This window comes from Hipposideros armiger, unplaced genomic scaffold, assembly GCF_001890085.2.
Source record: "Hipposideros armiger isolate ML-2016 unplaced genomic scaffold, ASM189008v1 scaffold_117, whole genome shotgun sequence".
In the NCBI taxonomy this organism is placed as follows: Eukaryota; Metazoa; Chordata; class Mammalia; order Chiroptera; family Hipposideridae; genus Hipposideros; species Hipposideros armiger.
This window is the reverse complement of record NW_017731467.1, coordinates 1,150,668-1,166,372: the sequence shown is the minus strand read 5'-3', so window position 1 is coordinate 1,166,372 and position 15,705 is coordinate 1,150,668. Positions and strand designations below refer to the sequence as shown.

The 15,705-nt window shown below is 42.6% G+C and overlaps 1 protein-coding gene across 1 annotated transcript in view; it reads right to left on the bottom strand.

Annotated features, from left to right (window-relative positions):
* Positions 1-15,705, bottom strand: part of ADAMTS12 (ADAM metallopeptidase with thrombospondin type 1 motif 12) — a 284,062-nt gene that overhangs the window by 127,813 nt on the left and 140,544 nt on the right. Inside the window, exons 4-5 of the mRNA XM_019647855.1 lie at positions 10,735-10,931; positions 9,905-9,988 (exon numbers count right to left, since the gene is read on the bottom strand). Of these exons, the coding sequence (XP_019503400.1) occupies positions 9,905-9,988; positions 10,735-10,931 (281 nt within the window). The remainder of the gene's footprint in view (positions 1-9,904; positions 9,989-10,734; positions 10,932-15,705) is intronic.

Genomic DNA, 15,705 nt, shown 5'->3' with positions numbered 1-15,705 from the left:
GCCCCTGTGGAAGGTTGAGAACCGCTGTATTAAGTCAAAGACGAGAAAAGGGGCTCCTAGACAAAGCTGTGGTTCTAACTGGTGACCAGCCTCACTATAATAGAATGGTGCCTCAGTCCTAGCTTCAATATTATCCTTTTATACATTGGCTGGAATCACCATTCTGGAAGATGTTACATACCAAACCATTTGTGTCTTTTTAAAGGAAAGTAAATGTTAATTTACTCTTAATACACACAATTAGGATGGATCTCAAGGGAATTATACTGAATAAGAAAATCCAATCTTCAGAGGTTGCACACTGTACGATTCCATTTATATAACATTCTTGAAATGACAAAATTAGAGAGATGGGAAACAGATTAGTGCTTTCCAGGGGTTGGGTTGGTAGGCAGAAGGGAGGTATAAAAGGGTAGCATCCATTCTCCCTCATTTCTGAGCCAAATTTAGTGTCAGCATGGACACATCAACGCCATGAGAAAACAGTCATTTTCCAGATGTTGCAGCATAAACTCTGCCTCCAATTTTCCCAGAATTGCGAAGAGCCCTTTTCTCTGAAGGACCTTAGGAACTATGCATCCAATCCTCTCACTTAAACAGTGAGGCAATCTGGACCAGAGAGGGGCAATACCTTAACCAAGTCACACAGCAAGTTTTGGCAGAGCAGGGCTTAGATCCCAGGTTTGCAGCTACTAGTTCAGGACTAGTGGTTTCCAAACTATTGAAGACTTCTCTGATTTTTCTTTTTTTCTCTGAATAACTGGAAAGATTTAGCAATTCACCAATAGATAATTATAGCTTAGTTCTATTCCCCCACTTCACACTCCCACCCCTGGTGAGGACAGAAACACAGGTAGAGACCCTCTACTTCCAAGACCCCCAACTCTCCATCCCCCTCTTATTCTCTAACCACTTCTCAGGGCCCTCTAGGTGCCCTTCTTCTGCCCTTTTTTGGTTCCTTGTTTAGATCGTTCTCAATCACAGTCCTACTTGGGGAAATCACCTCATATATTGCTGTTGCATCTCAAACCTATATCTCATTCTGAACCTCTCCTAGACTTAAAATTCACATACCCAAATCTCTTGGTGCACATCTCCTTCTGGGTGGCACCACAGGTATCCCCAATTCAGCATCCCTGAAGTCCTTTCGCCCTATGTTAACGTGTTGTTCTTTTGTATCCTCTGAATTAGCTACAGAAACCACAACCAACCCAGTTGCCCAATCTAGAATCACCAGTGTCTTCCTACTGACCGCCTCTCCCAATATATCCTGAGTCCCAAGTTGTCATCATGTGCTGCTAATTTTATCTTCTCTCCATCTTTGCTCTCAACTGCCCGATCTCAAACGCTCATCACTTTATGCTTGGATTTATGCTTGCAACATCTCTTAATTGTTTTCCCTCTTTCTTCCTTGTTCTCTTTAAACCCTTCCTCCTTGCTGTTGCCAGGTCTATCCAGTCAAAGCCAAAGTCTGCCCATATCATGACCCTTGGCTCAAGACCCTTCACAGTCTAGCCTCCACGAAGCTCTCCCTTCATTTGCAACCTCACAATTTATGCTTTAGCAACATTTCAACTGCTTATATTACCACTCTCCCACCACACATTTCCATACACTATGCTATTTTTTACCTAGCTTTCTTCAAGCTTCTCCTTCTACCTAGAATGTCTTCCTCTCTTCTCTTCCCCCTCTTAACCTATTCAACATCCATTCATTCTTTAAGATTCAATTTGGGCATTTCCAGGAGGCCTTCATGACCTCCATCTGGATTAGTCTCCTGTCAATATACCTTGTGCACACTTGGCTCACAGCCCTTGCTGCACACAGTTAAAATGATCAGACTATGTGCCTGTTTTCCTCCTTATCTCCTCTAGAACAAGGACTGCGGTTTATTCCTCTCCTTATCTCAGGCACTGCACATAGCCTGGTACACAGCAGGCATATTGACAAAACTGAGGATGCATGCCACTCTATTAAGGAATAGAGGCAAGGTGACCCAAACAAAAATGAAGATTATGTGGGTGAGAGGTTTTGTGGTGAGTCAGTAAAGAGGCAAGATCTTCTGCTGATTAGAGAAGAGTAGAAGTTTGACAGTAAAGTAGAAAAGTCTGTAATAATTCTGGTGCCTGTGATAGGAATTGTTGGGAGGCAATTCTACATGGGTCTCTCATGTGTCTTTACATCATCTGAGCAAAGGCATTGACAGCTTTTGTATCTTTTTGAGGATGTTGTATAAGAAACAATCTTAGAAGACAGAGGTAGTCTCCCTCCAGGGAAGAGGGCAGAATTATTAATATTTGCTGTCCAGAATAATAAAGATAATGGCTCCCTCTGGGGCAAAAGTTGGACAAGTTTGCTTACAACCCCCATTAAAAAAATTGGGTTTCATTATCTTGGGCTCTTTTGCTATGATAAAACCCACTGTGTGCAGAGCATCACCTGGGCGGCCCGCATCACTCGTGTGGGACTTAGGGGACTAGAGGGACAGATGCAAACTTGAAGCTCATGCCACATGTTAGGGTGTAATAACATCCTTTGTCTCTGACCCAGCAGTCTCATGTCTTCCACCAGCAACCCATCCATGAAAGTGTGGCAGGATAACATGTTAGCTTGCAAGGAGAGTAATATATAAGATCCTTCATAATACCTGATGGGAATGAGGAGGAGAATGGAGAATAGGTGATCAAGTAGAATGTACTGAGAACTATGTCGAGGTTGGACCATCTGAATATATGGATTTGGTCGGCATGGTTGTTGAGATTTTTCTAGCAGCAGGACTACTGGGAAAAGAAGTGAAGGAAAGCAAAGAACTGAAAAGATATCACCAGAGGGGATTCTTCTTACATGCCAACATTTCTATGAGAGCAAGTCTGGAATAACCTGAGGTACAGTCACTGAAGAGAAAAAGAAATGTTAGTGCCTAAAATCCAACCTCAAAATCTTGCTTGCTTTCTCCTTACTGCTGTTGTTGGTTTGGTTCCTCTTACAAACAAAGCCGGTACACAAATAACTGAGTTGCTGATCATTTGCAGCTCAGTACCCTGCCCCTGTGTAGACATTTCCTCTACAATGTGTGGCATTAGCATAAGATGTGTGACAGGGTCTGCAGGATACCTTCCTGCTTTTCTACTACATGTCATGATTCTTCCAGGAGGCTTTAATTGAGCACAATTTTTTTCAGTCCCTTCAGCCTCTTAATCAATGAATCTCATAAGAGGTTAAGTCCACGAAACACTCATTTAGGTTCTTGAATGAACTTGATCACAGGAGCCTTGGGAAGAGTAATTAGTTATGCCTTACTGTCACGCAGCTGTAGGCATGCACGACATGCAAAAGAACTTCCGAGAGATTATGCTTGCTCACAATCAACCGGGGGAGATTTGTGCTAAACAATTTCCATATAGCATCCTTATAATTATTTGAGCTTGCCAAAACAAACCCCATCCACATGAATTCTTTTGCCCATTTCCTTTGTAAACAAAAATATATTTCCCTTTCTGTTCTTTCACCATTTTTTTCTCATCTCATTTTTTCAAGGGAGGCTAATTTACTTTCCATTTCCCCTTTCCTAATCATTTGAGTAGGTGACTTTCTAGGACAGGAAGATGGCCTAGAAGAAAAATCAACAAAAGCTCACAGAAAGAGGCCCAAGTGCAAGAGAGAAAAGGCTTTCGCAAGAACACGGCTTTTATTATAAGTCGTTCTGTCTGTCTCTTTGTAAGCTCTCTCTATAATGAAAAAAAAATCTTGTCTTGATTTCTTTGAGAATTCCTGGTAGTGGATTTTGACTTAATGTACAATCTGACTGTGCTCTGCTAGCCAGGCTTAGGTTCCTGGAAGAAAGAGAATGGGCAGAGAAGAGAAAAGCAGTAAAGTAAAAAGTTTAATCTGAAAACTCCCCACGTGCTTAACAAATAACTCATCTGGCTATCAGGAGAAAAAGGTATTTGACTTAAAAAAAGTGATGAGGCTACAAATTCTTTGCCAATATTTTCAACATTTTTCCTGAAAGAGCAACAGTTGTATAGGTTATTACAGACTCCAAATCACCTTGGGGGCAGGGGAAACTGTCACCCTGAATTTTCAAAGTTTAACATAGACTTTTAACTCTGGATTCTCACAAAAGTGAACCCAACACTAAATCATTCCGAGACCAAGAGGAAGTTTTCTGTGCAGTCATCTTCTTCCTGCCCATCAGCCCTACTGCTGCTCTTTCAAGCCAACCTGACACCCTCGGGCCCCACTCCTGGATGGCACAGTGACCTGGGGCCCACATGGCTTCATCCCAACTCACTCCCACCCCAGTTTTATCTCTAATCTGTTCTTAAAAGAAGTCTCCAACCTCTTATAATCCTAATCTTATCCATTAGGCCTTTTACTTTCCTTTGAGAACTTTGGCAGTGCTTCCTCATCTGTGAAATAGGCACAACAGTAGCAAGTTTACAGGGTTGCTATGGAACTAAACAACATGATGATGATGGTAATAAGAATAGTAAGAATGATACTCACAAGTAACATTTATTGAGTGTTTCCTATAAACCGGATACTATGCTGTTGTATGGATTAACAAGCTTGATTCTCACAGCAACTTTAGGAAGTAGATATTATTATCCCCATTTTACAAAATGAAGATATAGAGGCACAGACAAGTCACCTACCGAAGGTTATACAGTTAGAAAGTGGTGGAACTAACTATAAATATTGGACTTGCCATTATGTCAACTACTTACAACAGTTGACGAGGGAAGAGTTGAAAAGAAGAGTCTCATTCTACCCCTAACCCCTGTCCCAAAAGGGCAGCAGGTAGGCCATCGAATGAATTGATCTAAAATGGAAAGAACTAGTGGCCAAGCTTGTGTCCAAGTCCTTGAGGGAGAATGAAATGTCTGAAAGATAGGATTAGGGTCATAAAACAAAAATGAGAGCTTGATTCAGGGCTAGATGGAGGCAGGATAGGAACGAGAGCAAGCTGGCTCATAACTGAAGCCATTCTTCGATTTCTTGGCCCGTGATACTTGGCCCCATATACTTGACATGCCTTTCCAGCTCATGGCTTTGGGTACTTCAGTTTCCACTGGTCTGAAATATGACTGCCTAAGTTTTTGAGGAAGCCTCTAGGAGGCTCCAAAGTGAGTATCACATCAGATTACCCTAATTTATTCTCAAAATGTGATGAAAATCCACAGTGGTTTCTACATGGCAGTAAGTGACAAACAGGAACTACATTTTATATACTATGTAGATTAACCACAAAGTCTCTTGAACCCACCACAGGAAATGAAGTCCAAAATGGTATTAGCTGTCAGATGTGATCAGAATAAGAAAGATGAATGTCATAGAAAGTCACTGATGGACGAGATCTACCTCAGTGATGCTGCCTCAGTCTCCCCCACATCATGTCATTTTCCACATAGTCCCAGAGACATGTCTCTAATGCCTTTCTCTCCATTTTATCTGTCAGTTTGGAGTCATCCAGAAAGCTCTAGTTGGATTAGATCCAAGTCCCTTTATATGGCCACAAGGCCTGTCATGACTTGGCCACTGTTGACCCTCATCTGCATCCACTGACTCCTGGCCTTACTCATTCACTCTTTTCCTGTACTAGTAGGGCTAAATGGGGAGCAACATCCAACCCAGCCTTAAAACTAATGGACGAAAGTGCATCAATCAAAGACATGGAAAATTACAACTGTAACATGTGCAATGAAGGAGAAATGCACGGTGTTGTGTGGGGGTGTATAATAGACTCTAACTGGGCATGGGAGTCAGGGAAGACTTCCCCAGTGAAGTGACACTTGAGCTGAGTTCTGAGGAATTAAGGTGCTAACTAAGCGACAAGAAGGAAGACAGTCCAGGAAACAACAAGACCAGGGACAGAAGAAATCATGGTAAGTAGAGCACTACTGCTCTATCCCCAGAGTAATGGGGGCATGAAGAGATGAGAGAGAGAATCAGAAAACCATTGGATTGCTTTAAGCAGGGGTGTCGGTTGTAGAAGGGGTGGGAGGCAGGTGGATATGATCAGGTTACCATTTTGAGATCATCCTGGATGCAATGAGAAAACTATATTGAAAGGAATCCAAGCAACCAGAAAGTATATATAGCTGTAGCCAGGAAAGAGATAACTGTATCTTGAATTAAAGTCATGGAAATGGAGATTGTCAGAAAAACTGGCAATATCTGATAATGGACTGCATATGGGGTGGTGGGGTGGGGAGCCTGGGAGAAGGATGTGTCGTGGATGCCTTCCATGTCTGGCTTCTACAACTGGAAGGATGATGATGTCATGTACAGAGACAGGCAACACTGGAACAAGACCAGATGAGAGTGGAGATGTTTGACTGGCTATGTTCTCTCTTGCCTCCAGCACAATCACATTGTTTCTTTCCAACAAGGTTTCTCAGCCTCCCATTTTGTAGTTCAATATCAGTGATGTGTTCACAGCCCCTTATATGGAAAGTGCCAGTTGAAGCACTAAAGCTATTGCCCATGCAAGTCCCTCTACCTGGAATGTCCTTCCTTACTGGTTAATTCCTTCTCGTTCTCTGAAACCCAGTTTGGACATCCAAAGATCCTTCCCTATCCCAAGTACTCTTTTAGTTTTTGTCATACTCATGATAATCTCGGTTTGAAATTGCCTTTTTTGTGCTTTTGTGCAGTAGACTCCAAGCTCCTCAGAATCACAAAATGGGACTTATATTCCTGTTTGTACCGTCAGTGGCTAGCACAACGTTTGAAATATGGCTGATGTACCACAGCTCTCGTCTCGTTGACAGAAGAGAAAAAATGGTAGATGAAGCAATGATGACTTTCTCTGAGCTACCTCTTGGATGAAAGAATCAGGACTAGAACTCAGGTCTCCTTGCTCATAGGAGTACTCATGTCTCAATACCTCACACTGCACTTTCGGCCTACAGCTGCTATCCGGATGCTAGTTAAGGGCTAGAATTATTGTTTTTGTTGCTTTTGGGGCTGCTCGTTAGTTAAAGATGTGAAGAATAGCTTGAGCCATTCTCTGCGAACCAGGAAAATAAGAATTGTGAATTGCAACTCTACAATGAGCTAGCAATTGTGTTGTTAAACTATGAACCTTGTGCCACTTGTAGGTTCCATAAAAGCATGCAAGAGGAAGACATTTGGCAAGCGGGAGAAAAGAAGTCATGGCTTTTTTTACAGCCAATCACTTGTATCTCTGCACTTGCAAAATGAGGATGGGAAGAGGAAAAACAACATAATTGTGATGGGGTCAGGGAGGTAGCTGCCCAACAAATTATCCCCAAGGATTTTACTGCAGCAAGACTTTGGTGGGAGATTTCATTTCCTGGGAATGAAGCATTGTGGTATTCTAAGGGGCCTGATCCATGAACACCTCTCTATGAGGTCCTAATATTGCTACTGGTGAGACTGCAAAAGGTAAAGGTTTTTCCTTCTTGCACCCAGAATAACCTACCTTTTTTTAGGTCTGAAAACCCTAACTTCCACACATTCTGTGGCTAAGCATGCATACATGTTAGATCATCATACAACAGTGAAAATCAGGCAGAGGTATCAAAGTATAATTGTCAAAAGTTCAAATACAATTCTCATATAAATGCATAGTAAGCACATGTTAAAGATGTATTTAACTCATTAATGAGGGGACAGGCAAGATGGCTCAAAGGCAGATACACAAAATTGACACAACTATAGTCAGTGAAAAAAAGGAGAATGCTGGAACAAGAGTGCTAAATTAGATACAAAATTAGTTAATATTCCACACACTAATAAAACCACAACTTTCAGAGTTATCTCTTTGCTGGACACAAATCATTTTCATCTCTACTGAACAAAAAAAACACTTGTACCCTATCAGCTTTTTACATGCAAACACCTAACTTTACCCTGTCTAGGCCCTAATCAATAATAAATAATAAGCAGACATGGCTACATTCCCATAGAATCAGATAGGTCATGTTAGACATTAAAAAGTTACATAGTTTTGGTTTTGCCTGGTTTCTACGGATGTTTGAGATAAATTTTCTTAGCAAAATATTCACAGGAAGAGAAATAATATATCCAAAATATTCCAAGATACCCAGCGCATGTCTTGAGTGATAGCAGGAAGTGGGCCTGGTAGAGGAAGAGAAGAAGAAAAATGGATCCGGGCTCTAGAGATTATTGTTTTAAAATCTGACTGTGGAGGCTTCTGCTGCCCAGACAACAATTAACCCTGTCTTGGGCATTCTAACCTCAGGTAGGTCTCTTGCTGTTGGCGACCAGAACGATGCCCTTCTTTGTATATTTCAACTGCTGGTTAAGCTTTATAGATTGCAAAGGCGCTTCCTCAGGTTGGTTGGCCAGTCCATTCATTCATTAAATTTCACATAATTCATTCATTTGTTTATTCATTCGTGTCCCTGGCACTGTATTAGGTGCTGGGGATATAGACAAGAATAAAGAAACAGTTTCTGCCCTCATGGAATTCATATTTTGATGGTGGCTGAGCTAAACAAGAAAGGAGTAAACATATACACAGAATATTAAGGAATTGTGAGAGTGGTATCAATAAAGCAAGTAAATTGCTTTCTGTGAGGGAGAACAGTGAGTGGGGCCAGCTTTGAGGAGGTTGGTCATTGAAACCTGTCTGAAGAAGCAGCACTTAAACAAAAGCCTGAGAGATGTGGAGATGCCAACCAGGAGCAGAGCCAGGGAAGGTGTGTTCCAGACACTGGGGACCTCGAGGGCACAGGTCATGAGGCTGAAGATTGCCTTGTGTGTTCCAGAACCTACCCAGAGTTCAGTCAGTGTGAGGGTCGGAAGCAAGGCAGAGGGCAACATAAGGAAAGACCAGAAAGATCATGAAAATCTCTGCAGGACATAGTAAGAAATTTCGATTTTGTTCTAAAAAACAACAGAAATCCATTAAATAGTTTTGTGCAATGGAGCAACTCAATTTGTATTTAAAATGATCTTTCTAGCTGCTATATAGAGAATGGATTATGGGGCAAGGCTGGAAATAGAAAAAAGCTTTTGGGAGTCCACTGTGGTAGCCCAAACAAGATATAAAGCCTAAAACAACGCAATGGCTGTAGACATGAAGAACAGTGGGTGGTTTTGAGATGTATTTTGGAGGCAGGAATACCATGGGCCTTGCCGTTGGATGTGAAGATAAGAAAATCAAGAATGATTCCAGGGCTTATGCAATACTGCATAGCCGCAATGTTTACTGAGCTGGGTTAAGATGGAGGACTGGGGGCTAGGGAGGAGGCGGAATTAAGATGATTTGGGCAGAGAGTAATCAAAAATTCCATTTTGGGCTTATTAAGTTTCCACGTTTGAGTGGATTATGACACATTCAGGTTGAGATGTCAAGCAAGCAATTGGATATAAGTCTGGAGCTCAAGTAAGAGGTCTAGGCTTGAGGATGAATTGAGAGTCCCAGCATGTAGATGAATACAAATCTCTGAGAACAGATGGAATCCCCAAGGGTCAAAGTGCAGATGGAAAATCGGGCCCAGATCTGAGAGACATGTATTAATATGCAAGAGGTAAATAAAGGTTCAACATTTCCACGTCTTTCCTAACTCTTACTGAAATCACCCATCCATGCCATGATTTAGTCTATTTCCACTGTGGGACATTCTTAGTCACTGCCAACAAATCTGGTTTGTGTGTTCCTAGGTACAATGACTGTCAGGTGATTCCAATATGTAGATCTCGGAAATGTTCTCCAGCTCCCACTTGATATCACTGAATTCCCAAGAAAATAATACAGAAATATTATTTTCCTTTTCCAGGGGCTTCTCAACACTTTCTGATACCCTCTTTCTTGTAACCAAGAGCTCTTCTAAGTAAGGGAGGTAGGGAGTGAGGTAGGGAGTGAGAAGATACAGGTCAGAATGGTGGAGGGGAAACTATTCCTTACCTCTTCTTCTTCAAGCAGAATGAGCCGAACCACAACAATGTGAACTGCATTGCCAATGCTTGGGTTATGGAATAACCCAGTGACCTAGAATCAGAAATGCAGAATCATTAGCTCATATGAACAGACAATAGCTAAATGCCAGAGGTGGGCAAACAGCAGTGTGATGCACTTTAAATAAATGTTATCTTGCAGGTCAGGAAGTTTTGGCGGCATGCAAAGAAGAGACATGCCCTGGCCCAATCCACATTATGATATTTGAAAGCAAGCTTTCCAATGTGATCGATTGGCTGTGTGCTTCAGGGATTGGCACCTTTTTTCTCTTTGATTCTTTCCCTGACCCAGGGTCTTCCTCTCCTTTCTTATCAGTGACTCAGGTAAATATCTTTCCCCATCTTGATAGGACTAACACTTTCTCTGGGAAGGCAGAAAACATAAAAAATGTAGAAGGGACGCTTGAAATTAGGGGTCGCTAACTTTATTCCAATTCTAGTTCTAAGTATCTTGAGGAAATCACGTTCTAGTTCTTTGCCTCGGTTTACTCGTTTGTGCACTAACATAAATCAGTGAGATGAAGCCATACTAAAAGCACTGAGTCACTTGATAAATATACCTACTAGAAAATGTGATGAATTACAAATTTTCCTAGAATACACGTTTTTAAGAGAAAGACTAAGGTGTCCTGAATTTCCATTTTGAATTACTTAGGCAAGGAATAGATTCATACCTCTATGTTAAAAGGACCAAAAAAATGCCTCTTATTTTTGGAGGGTGGAGCAGTTCTAATGAGATCTGTTTGCCAGCTGCCCCTTCCCCCATGGAGTCTGACATACCATGTTCATGATGGTGAGGATATAGGACTCCACGTTCTCGCTCCCATGATACTCAATCATCTTCGTGTCCGCCACCACCAGCGTCTCCACCCATCTCTCTTTGCTGATGGAACGTCGGGAGAGGCTTCTGCTTGGCAAGTGGTTCCTCTCCCACTTCTCTCGCTGTAGCTCTAGTTTCTGGGACATGCCAAGACTGTCTGCATATTAAACAGAAGATAATGGGCTAATTCTACGTATCTCTCAGAGATTACTCATTTATGTGTGTAAAGATGCAAGGCTGTAAGTTTATGTTTAATAATATACTCGTATGAATGAATACAATGTTCTTATATACATGACTGAAATGTATACTGAATTTATATGAATTATGACCAAGACAACTGAGATTTGAATCTTACAGAGAGGGTCAAAGAAATAATTATTCCTATGAAATCATTACTACCTATTTCATGAAATATGTCCCTCATTATTAACAAGATATTATCATCAAGAATGGGAACTTTTTCTTTCTTGCTTTTTTTCCTTTATTCACTGCTTACTGTGTGCAAGGCAGTGTGCTTGGCTTTAAAAAATGCCAAATTGTTTATTTTCATGAACATTTGAGGCACATACTGCTCTTTTCAAATGTGGAAATTGATGTTCAAAATGGCTGGTTAAATAACTTCCCTGAAGATCCAGGGTTTTCTATGCCTTAAAATCATGCATTTTCATATTGACCACACTGTCTCCCACAGAGTAAAACTCCCACCCATAAAACTGGAGAGCATGTAAGCTGGAAAGGCTAGATGTGGTTCAGGACATCCCACTTCAGAAAGGTATAAAAAGAGCTGGAAAAGGTCTAGTGAAAGACAGGAAAATAAACAAGATGACTAATAGGTTTCAGTATGAGAAAATATTTAATATATGAGGATCACTGTTTGGAAGGCAAACCCTAGGAGAGGCTATAGGATCCCGAAGAAAACTGGAATCATTCTCAAAATGCCAGAACACCATAACTGAAACTTGAAAGAGGTCTATTTAAAACTAAACAGAATAAAGTGCTACTTCACTCCTCAGGAAGCTTAGCCCAAGTGGTTGGTGGTCAGGTGTAAGAGGTTTCAATGATCTCACAATGGCTGAGGGAGTTGACGAAAGACGAATTTACCAAGAGAATAAATAAGGAACGAAGCCTGCAGGGGCTAATGGTGAGGCAGAGTCTCAACCTTGGGAGAGTTCTATCAGGCCAGCCACACTCCCCCCGTTGGCACCCTGGGCCCCTAGCAGGGGTAGAACACAGGAGCAGGGTACCAAACCTCACACCCGCTTCTGAACCTCGGGTGACGGCCATCCACCCTCAGCTTGAGTATTTCCTCAACTTGAATATTCACCAACACACACAGGTCATCTTGTTCTGTTAGGCAGCTCCTCCCTGCACTGAGCTGAGACCTCCTCCCTGCAATTTCTCCGGATGAGTCTAATCCTGTTCTTCAAAGCAGTCTAGGACAAGGTCCCCCTCCTGCGGACGACTAAAACCATGTCCTCCCATCTTCCCACAGTGCTCTTGGGTCGCAGAGTTGATTACACTGATTTGCTCTGTAACCCTTTGTTCCTCAGTTTCAATATCTGTGTGAAGTTAGAAGACTTCGAGTAATATTTAGAAAAGATGAGACATAATCATAGGTCAACATCAATTCAAATTCTATTATTATAAGTTTTACCTGAAAATAATAATGCTGTCCTTGGATATAAGACTTTTGAAAAGTAATTCAGGATGGTATAAGCCTTGGAGGGAAGTCCTGTGTAAGCTTACACATGGTTAAACCCTCATCTGTGGTAGAATAACTTTCTATTTCCCTTCTCCATGTTCTTTGCATGGATAAGTATGACTTTCCTAAGAAATCTCCAGAAATTTTATCGATGGTTTCTAATTGTGCACCACTAGCTATTCCCGTCTACCACCCTCTCATCCCTTTTTGAAGCTCATGGGAATGTTTTCAAAATACAATCTGTTCCCAAATCTCTCTGTGCAAGCCAAGAAGCAAACCACACTTGAGCCCATGTATGGCTTGTGTTTCTGGAAGGGGCGTTAGCAGACTGGGCCAAGCAGAGGAACCCTATCGACACAGGTGAGTTGCAATGCTATTCTCTCAGTCCCCTCCCTGTTCTGGCTGTAGGGGGTGGGTCTCTTCTAGGCTGCAAGGCTGCTCAGAGCTCTCCATGAGCTCACGGGCTTGGGCAGCCAGCAGATAAGCTTGTTCACCCAAGTACCTTCATAAAGCCCTTGGTGAATAGGTCTGCTCTCACTTGGCCCTGCAGACTCGGCGTCCATCCCTCAGTTCTGGACTTCTCTTACAGGCTTCAGCTCACTGCAGCGGGCAGGGACCACACAATGTGCAACCCTTTTGTTAAAGCGGAAGTGTGTGCTCCAGGCTGCAGCCTTGGGCCCCTGGCCATATGTGGTTGGTTCCCCTCTCCTCGCAGGCCCTCGGGTCTCTAAGGTTAGAAGCAAGCAGGAGGCTGGCCAGGTAAGAAGCTAGTAGGATAAAGGTGATTTCTCTACTTCTCTCAGTCCTTTCTTTTCTCACTTCTCCTTCTTTAATCCCCCTCAACTTTTTATCTTCCCAATGTTAAGAGAGTTCAAAGAGAAAAAAGAAAAAGATCTCTTTAAAGCCCATCAAGTTATTTTTATTTTTCCAGTAAATGATCCGGCGAGTTACACAGTAAATGCCCATGTAGGAGGAAATGTGAAAATGAGAGCTTGGGGCCTGGTGAAGACATACGTCTATTTTAAAATTTTCAATAAAACCTATACTAAACACTTGTTGAAGGCCAAATTCCTGTGCCAATCACTCTTTACACAATATCTCACTTAATTGTGCCAGCAAATCCATGAAATAAGCCCTAATATCATCACCATTGTACAGATGAGGAAACAGGTTCAACGAGATTAGGAATTTTCCCAAAGTCACATAGTAAATGACAGGGCCTAAATCTAGCAAGCCTGTTTGATTCCTAGAGCAACAACAAACACTGTGGACTAAGCTCTGTGGGCAAGCCCTACTCTACCTCACTGTGAACAGAGGCAGAGAAGTAAGTGACATAACCTCTGGAATTATACAACAGCCAATCTAATTGTGCATAATACAAAATGAACATATGACAATGTCCTTATCAGGTTTTAAATAATTCCCACGGAGGGAGATATTAGCTGTATCATGGGTAGTGATGGAAGCTTTGCACAAGTGGTGAGATTTAAACTGGGCACTGATGAGGCTGAGTTGGGAGAAAGGATTGTAGACACCTAGTCTGACTTTGCTGAGTCCTGATGAAGTCATCTCGGATGTGACAGAAGAAACACTTCTGTTTTTAAAATTTCTAAGAACTTTAGAAAGGACAAGAAGCCAGCCCTCCACATTTATCCTCAAGGCCGGATGACAAAGCCAGGCAGTTCTTCAGGGGCAGGGGAGGTGTCAACAATTCTAAGAAGCTCTCCTGCCACCTCCACACACACACACACACACACACACACACACTCACACACGGAGTCTTAGTCTGCTTGGGCTGCCATAACAAAATACCACAAGCTGGGTGGCTTAAACAACAGAAACTTATTTTCTCACAGCCCTGGAAGCTGGAAGTCCAAGATCAGGATGCCAGCATGGTTGGGCTCTGGTGGGAGCGGTCTTCCTGGCTCCCCACTGTGTGCTGACATGGTCTTTCCTCAATGTGTGCAATGTGGAGTCACTTTCTCACCCTCTTCTTATAAGGCCACCAGTCCTATTGGACTAGGACCTATCCGTATGACCTCATTTAACCTTAGTTACCTCCTAAAAGCCCTATGTCCAAACATACTCACGGGGGTGGGGGAGGACAGGGCATGGTGTTAGAGTTTCAACACAAGAAACTTGGGAAAACAGAATTCAGTCCATACCACACACGCACTAGATCTTCCTTTTCTGGGCTGCGATAACTTGTGGGCAGGCTTGGATTTGAACATTTTCCACATTGCTGTCATTTCCTGCTACTTGAGAGGCTGTCCAATAGGCTTTAAGTACCTAAAGGGCCAGAAGCACATCTCCTTTAGCTTTGTACCCAGTGCTCAATACCATGTCTGGCAAAGAGTGGCATGCATGGATGAAGGAAAAACAAGATGAACTGCAACTACTTTATGAATCACAAATAAGGAAGAACTGCAAGAACGGTCTACTTTTCCCCATGACATGACTCGTTTCCATGAGAGAATTCTCTACGGTGAGATCCTGAAGTGTTTGTTTTAAGGGGAGAAATCCAGCCAAATGGGCAGTTTAAGTAAGGACACCTTCCCGTCCTGACGCAGTACTGACTTTCTTAATCCGGAAGCTAAGGAAGTACCGATGTCCATGCTGTGTCCACTGAGATGTCCAGGATGCCCTGTGTAGTAACAGGGGACAGGTCCTAGGGATCCCTGCGAAGTACAAATAACTTGAGAATTTCTTCCTTCTCCAAAAGCTTTAGGCAGGCACTTCACAAAGCTCTCTCTCCTTTAGAGCTTCCTCAGGTAGCAGAGCCTTTAACCACTGTCTCTCAGACTCAGGGTTGTCTGCAGATGGGCAAGAACCGTGTCTTCAGAAGGTTGCATGGAGGAGGCTCAAGTGTTACCAGGAAGCAAGGAAAGTGGACACAGAAAACAGTTACAGGGTTTCCTGTACTTGAAGGGATGCTTTTTAGCATGCCAGTGGCCTCTAGTATGGGCAATGGAGCCCACCTCTTCTGCGCAGGGCATTGCCCAAGGCTCTGCCTCGCACTCTAACTCAGCTTTTCCCTCACCTGGTTCTCTTCTGCTGCCCCATACCCAGATGCCATAGAGCAGGAGGACTGCTGTGTGGCCTGTAATGACCATTCACTGGCAGGCACAAATCACCTCAGGCATGTTCAGTATGGTCTTCTTGAGAGATCTGAAGGTACCAAGGTTTCATGGAGAGGGGAAAAAAAACACTCTTCACACTTGGGAGC